The sequence below is a fragment of the Otolemur garnettii genome, unplaced genomic scaffold, assembly GCF_000181295.1.
Source record: "Otolemur garnettii isolate 467f Iridium unplaced genomic scaffold, OtoGar3 scaffold00185, whole genome shotgun sequence".
In the NCBI taxonomy this organism is placed as follows: domain Eukaryota; kingdom Metazoa; phylum Chordata; class Mammalia; order Primates; family Galagidae; genus Otolemur; species Otolemur garnettii.
This window is the reverse complement of record NW_003852580.1, coordinates 2,836,124-2,842,590: the sequence shown is the minus strand read 5'-3', so window position 1 is coordinate 2,842,590 and position 6,467 is coordinate 2,836,124. Positions and strand designations below refer to the sequence as shown.

The 6,467-nt window shown below is 48.9% G+C and overlaps 1 protein-coding gene across 1 annotated transcript in view; it reads left to right on the top strand.

Annotated features, from left to right (window-relative positions):
* FANCA (Fanconi anemia complementation group A) overlaps positions 1-6,467 on the top strand; it is a 75,617-nt gene that overhangs the window by 26,659 nt on the left and 42,491 nt on the right. Inside the window, exons 12-15 of the mRNA XM_023507506.1 lie at positions 960-1,036; positions 1,300-1,441; positions 1,751-1,884; positions 5,752-5,862. Coding sequence (XP_023363274.1) covers positions 960-1,036; positions 1,300-1,441; positions 1,751-1,884; positions 5,752-5,862 — 464 coding nt within the window. The remainder of the gene's footprint in view (positions 1-959; positions 1,037-1,299; positions 1,442-1,750; positions 1,885-5,751; positions 5,863-6,467) is intronic.

Sequence of the window (6,467 nt, the reverse complement as noted above, 5' to 3'; positions counted from 1 at the left end):
GGCCTGGATTCGAACCCGCCACCTTAGGTGTATGTGGCTGGCGCCTTAGCCACTTGAGCCACAGGCGCCGAGCCAACAGATTTTTTTAAAAAACAGTTACTATACTGGCTTGGGCCTGTAGCACAGTGGTTACGGTGCTGGCAACCTACACTGAAGCTGGCAGGTTCAAACCTAGCTCAGGCCAGCTAAACAATAATGACAACTGCAACCAAAACAAAAAAAAATAGCCGGGCATTGTGGTGAGCACCTATAGCCTCAGCTACTTGGGAGGCTGAGACAAGAAAATTGCATAACCCCAGGAGTTGGAGGTGCTGTGAGCTGTGATGCCAGGGCACTCTACTGAGGGTGACAAATTGAGACTCTGTCTCAAAAAAAAAAAGAAAAAAATTATTATAGTGTAAGTAGCATGATTCCATTTTAACATTTCGTTATATCATAAGTATTTACTGATCGACTTAGCTGGTTTTCTTGTATTTGACGAGCATCTTCTGCCCAGGGGTACCATGCTCCCCTGAAAGCTACAGACTCTTCCTAAGTTTTCACCCTTCCTGATGAGGCTGAAATAAACACTCTGTCCATTGGGCCTTCTGAGTCTCATGGTATTCCCCAGGGAAGATGACCAGGAGGGACTTGGTTGGGACGTTGCTGTGATGTGCTCTCCAAAGGCTTGGGCACCTGCTCCCAGCCAGGTGTCTTGAATAGCTACCTCACTGTGATTGGTTTATGGACAGTTTAAGCTTAAAAGGAGCAAAGTTAAAATGCAGTTGATAAGTCAGTATTTTTAGGGACTATGACAAAGAGTTACCAGTGAGTAATGGGGCCAGAGGCACAGGGGATCAATACTTTGGAAAGTAGACACACAGGGAGGTGCTGCACTTACTGAAAAAAATATAAGATGGTGTTTTCACACTGAAGCAGTGAAGCAGAGCTTTGTGGTGATCAGTCTTTTCTCCCTGCAGTGTCTGACGCCGTTCAGATGCAGAGAGAGTGGAGCTTCGCACGGACCCACCCTCTGCTGAGCACTCTGTACCGCAGGGTGGGTGAGGGCCGCATACATGTTTGCGGCCACCTCTGCTAGCTGCCCTGTACTTGTCCAGCTGACTCCCATGGGCACCCCTACCTGAGAGGATTCTCCAGCCCTGACTGACCACCCCACACAGTACCAGGCTGAGCTGCATCTGACCACCTCTGAGTCTTTCCCATGGGAGGTGGCCATGGTGGGCTGAGGGAGGTGAGAGACCGGCTTCTGTCTGACACTAGTTTGCCATGACATCAACGGGAACGGTACTTGTGTTTCAGCTCTTTGTGGTGCTAAGTCCTGAGGAGTTGGTTGGCCATTTGCAAGAAGTCTTAGAAACCCAAGAGGTCAACTGGCAGCGTGTGCTGCACTGCGTGTCTGCCCTGGTCATCTGCTTCCCAGAAGCACAGCAACTGGTCAGCGGTGTGTTCCATGGGGCTGGTGGTACTGGTCATGGTGTGTGAGGGTGGCTTGTCTACTGTAGTGGAGTGTTTATGGTGAGCCCTTTCTCTACCCGCCCAGAGCCCTCTTACTCACCATCCCCAGCTGCCTCTCTGAGACCTGTGCTGTGCACTGGTGCAGAGTCTCAGGGAGCCAAGCTTTTGCCTTTTGAAAATTGGCATTGGGAAGTGCGCATTCTTCTAACTGATACTTGATGTTTCATTTCCGTCTGGAGAGTGCATTCTTCTAACTGATGCTTGATGTTTCATTTCTGTCCTGGCTCTCCCCTAGGTTGGGTGTCCTATCTGATGGCTCGTGCATTTGAGAGCTTCCACCTGGACAGCCTGGTCACTGCCTTCTTGGTTGTGCGCCAGGCTGCGCTGGAGGGCCCCTCTGCATTCATGTCCTATGCAGACTGGTTCAAGGTAAGAGAGTTATTCTCTGTGCAGTCTGGCATCAGAGTGTTTGGTCTCCTTCCAAGTTCTCTCAGCCAGGAGAGCACTTGAAGTTGGCAGGGAATCTGTGTCCTGTCCCTGGGGGGGACCTGCATGGGTGTCTCTGATGGCTTCCTCCCAGCTGGCTCACGGGGTCTGTCCTCCCTGCCAGGGCCCATTTGCCTTAGCTGCTTGACTAAGCCTCCTTCACTCTTTTATTTTTCTCTTCTGGAGACAGAGTCTCACTCAGTTGCCCTGACTAGAGTACTGTGGCATTAGAGCTCACAGCAACCTCAAACTCTTGAGCTCATGTGATCTTCTTGTCTCAGCCTCCCAAGTAGCTGGGACTACATGCACCCACCACAACACCTGGCTATTTTTAGAGATGGGGCTCTTGCTCTTGCTCAGGTTGGTCTTAAATTCCTGAGCTCAAGGGATCCACCTGCCTCAGCCTCCCAGCATGCTGGGATTACAGTCACGAGCCACTGGACCCAGCTTTCCTTTTTTCTTTTATAAGAAAATCAGTGAGAGGCTCAGTGCCTGTGGCTCAATTGGCTAAGGCACCAGCCACATACACCTAAGGTGGCGGGTTCGAATCCAGCCCAGGCCCACCAAACAACAATGATGGCTGCAACAAAAAAATATAGCCAGGCATTGTGGTGGGCACCTGTGATCCCAGCTACTTGAGAGGTGGAGGCAGGAGACTCGCTAGAGCCCAGGAGTTGGAGGTTGCTGTGAGCTGTGATGCCACAGCACTCTACCCGGGGGGACAGCTTAAGGCTCTGTCTAAAAAAGAAAAAAAGAAAAGAAAATCATTGAGATCAGTCAGGAAAGAGGGAGCAGAAGTGCTCTTGTTGCTTTTCTGCAAAATCTGCTGAGTCTTATTTTCTCATAAGAACATCATTCCCAGAGGCGCCATGCTCCTTGTGTCCTGTAATGCACCTGTGCCCCTGACAGAAGTTCACCTGCTATTCCCAAGCCTGTGTGAGCATCATACTCACCTGGGGAGGACTTTGGGAGCAGCTGAGGTGGGGACCTCTGGGCCATGCGGGGGGGTGTCTTTTGGGCATTAGCACTGAAGCTTGGCAGATACTGTTTGGAGAGTGAACCCTGTGGCAGTGTTGGGCTTGCAAACACCCACCATGGGCACTAGTTGCCTCTCTGTGAGAATCTCTCTTTCCTCCAGACTCAGAGGGCAGCAGTGCCTTGCCCTCTGAGAAAGGGGCTGCCTAGCAGGTGAGCTGCCACCCTCTGATCTTTTGGGAGAAGGATTGTGATTTCCCTGGAGTGCCTTCTCATTGGAACTTAGGCTCCTCCAGCTCTGCCCAAGTGACCTGGACTCCCCTGGACACAGACATGAGTCGCTCGCTCTGTGCACAGCCAAGTGCTGAACCCTTTGTGCCAGAACCTACCATGACTCTGGGCCATTCACATGCCCCCACCTGCTGTCCTGGATGCTCTGTCACTTCTCTGGAAGGTAGCAGTCCACCCAGTGATCTGCGTCTCAGATTAGGTATCTTTCAGGGTTTACATTGTCCCAAGGTGACAAGACTATTGGGAGAGGAACACTTCTGGAGTGCTGTTTCCAGGAGAGTGTTGTGGTTTTCTTTGCTTTTTCTTTTACTTTTGAAAGCAACCATTTTGGTGGGGGCGCAGTGGCTCATGCCTATAATCATAGCACTCTGGGAATCTGAGGCAGGTGTGTTGCCTGAGCTCCAGAGTTGGAGACCAGCCTGAACAGAGCAAGACCCTGTCTCTACTAAATATAGAAAAAAAAAAAAACAACCAAAAAACTAACTGGGTGTTGTGGTAACCACCTGTATAGAAGTATAAGTTTTTTTTGTGTGTGTGAGACAGAGTCTAACTTTGTTGTCCTTGGTAGAGTCCCATGGCATCATAGCTCACAACAACCTCAAACTCTTGGGCTCAAGTGATCCTCTTGCCTCACTTTTTTCATTTTTAGGCCACTGTGCCTTGCCTGGAAATATAATTTAAATACAGTGTACCCTATTTAAGCATATACTTGGATGACTATTATTTATGTATGTAGTTATTTAATGTTTGAAATTTGAATAGGAGTTTTAATCTTTTTCAGTTTTTTTTTTCTTTAGACAGAATCTCACTTTGTTGCCCTGGGTAGAATGCCATGGCATCATCATAGCTCACAGCAACCTCAGTCTTGTGGATTCCAGCAATTTTCTTACCTCAGCCTTACGAGTAGCTGGGACCTCAGGCACCTACCGCAATGCCCAGCTATTTTTTGAGATGGGGTCTAGCTTTGGCTCAGGCTGATCTCAAACCTGTGAGCTCAGGCAATCCACCCACCTGGGCCTCCCAGAGTGCTGGGATTACAGGCATGAGCCACCATGTCCAGCTTAGTTTTTCTGTTTTCAGTAGAGATGAGAGTCTCACTCTTTTGCTCAGGCTGGTCTTGAACTCATGAGCTCAGGTGACCCACCCTTCTCAGCTTCCCAGAGGGATTACGGATGTGAGCCACTGTTCCTGGCCTTGTTTTAACTTTTTTTTTTTTAAAAGAAATGTTAATATAAATAGACCAAGTGATTGCTAATTTGAACCCTTTGGGTTGTTAATATAGTTCTTAGCACACCACATTATGTCGTTAGGTAATTTTCTTTTAATTATGGAAAGAAATTTTTTTTCTTGAAGAGAAACTAAAACTGACTACAGTCTGGTGAGTACACTCTGGTGTGTGCGTCCATGAAGTTTTTACCTTAATGCTCTGTAGAGTGTAGGTTCCCATTCTGGCATACATGTGTCTCTGCCACAGCCAGCATCTCACTGAGTCATGGGAAGAGGTTCAGCGTCAAGTGAACTGCGACCCTGTTCCTGAGGTGGGAGACTTAGGCGGCCATGGGATGGGATGGTTGTGTGCCAGGGTGGATGCCCTACCATAGTCTCCAGCTTGTGTCTCTAACTGACAGGCCCTGAGCTGCTCGCTCTCCTAGTCTTTGGCACGTGGCTGATGTCTGAGCTTTGTTTCTCTGCATACTCTCAGGAGCACGTTATGGTGTCATCAATCTTTCCTCTTTTTATCTTACATTTTTTGGCATCTGTTTGCATGGTAACACCCAACAGAATCGATAGATTGTGAGGGAACGTGGTGCTGCTCAAGAAGACCAAGGTGGGCCTTTAGCCCAAGCTACAGCTCAGCTTTTGCTACTGGGGCAGTGAGTGTATGTCTTGTGCAGTGTGCCGCCTCCTCATATGTGGCCAGCCCAGCGGGAGCGTGTGAGTCGTTTGGCCCCCATGTACGCATCCTATTTCCAGGTCATCTGTGATATGTTTTGGGCCATGTTTGTTGAAGCCTTTGTCTTGCCCTGACCCATAGGATCTGTAGCAGCAACTATGGCAGCCCCATCTGCCCTGGGAAGGGTTGGCACCAGGCCTGCTAGCCTTTTGCAATTGTGCTTTGAGCTCTCCGTGTCAGTGTAGGGATGGCTGCCTTGGCTTGTGTTCCTGCAGCTGCCTCTGCAGCGTTAAGTCCACTCAGGGATGAGTTTAGGAGTGAAGATGTATTCAAAGTGGCTTCCGGGAATGAAGAGGGCACATTTTGGGGGGAGAGCCCTTGTTAGGGCAGTTCTTAATTGTACATGAGGATTACAGGAGGATGCTATAGTTACTGTTTCTGTAGCAAATTAGTTTTTACTTTATTCCTTTGGATAAACTTTCAGTTTAGCTCTTGAAAACCCAGCATGACATTGTGAAATTGTGAACCAAAATCGCTATTGGTCATTTCTCTCTGTTACAGTAGCAATTTTCTAGTGATGAGATGGAGACTATCAAGGCAGCCCTGACCCTGCCTGGCTGTCCTTGGGCCTCATGCTCCTGTCCCCACAGGCCTCCTTTGGGACCACACGAGGCCACCACATCTGCAGCAAGAAGGCGCTGGTCTTCCTCTTCACATTCCTGTCAGATCTTGTGCCCTTCGAGGGTCCCCGGTACATGCAGGTGAGATGCTGCAGCCCTGTGGCTCATAGCACTTTGCTCACTTCTCTGTTTGAGGACCCCCTAGCTGCCTCTCTGCCCTGAGCCTTGCCTGGGCCCTCCCTTCCCCACATAGTTCACAGGGAAGTGACACAAATGGTGTAGGTGGGGATATCAGTGTGGTGGCCTGGTCATAGCCGTTCAGAGTGACACGTCTCAGCCATGTGGAGACACATCCTCAGTGTCCGGCTCTGCAGGGCGAGTAAATTATTCAACAGTGAGTGTAGCAGGTCTCGTTTTGCTTTAAAAATTGACTCATTTCAGTGGAAAATGAAACACATTACAATAATAAGCTTAAGTTACATATAGTTTTAAAAGTTTCAAAGAATCTTGATACAAAATCAGTTTATATTCTGGAAATATTTATAATAAAGTGTTCTAATTTCTAAAAAAAAGAAAGTGACTCATTTCATTTCATTTTCATGGGAGGTGCCTGTGGCTCAGTGAGTAGGGCGCCGGCCCCATATACCAAGGGTGGCGGGTTCAAACCCAGCCCCAGCCAAACTGCAACAAAAAATAGCTGGGCATTGTGGCGGGCACCTGTAGTCCCAGCTACTTGGGAGGCTGAG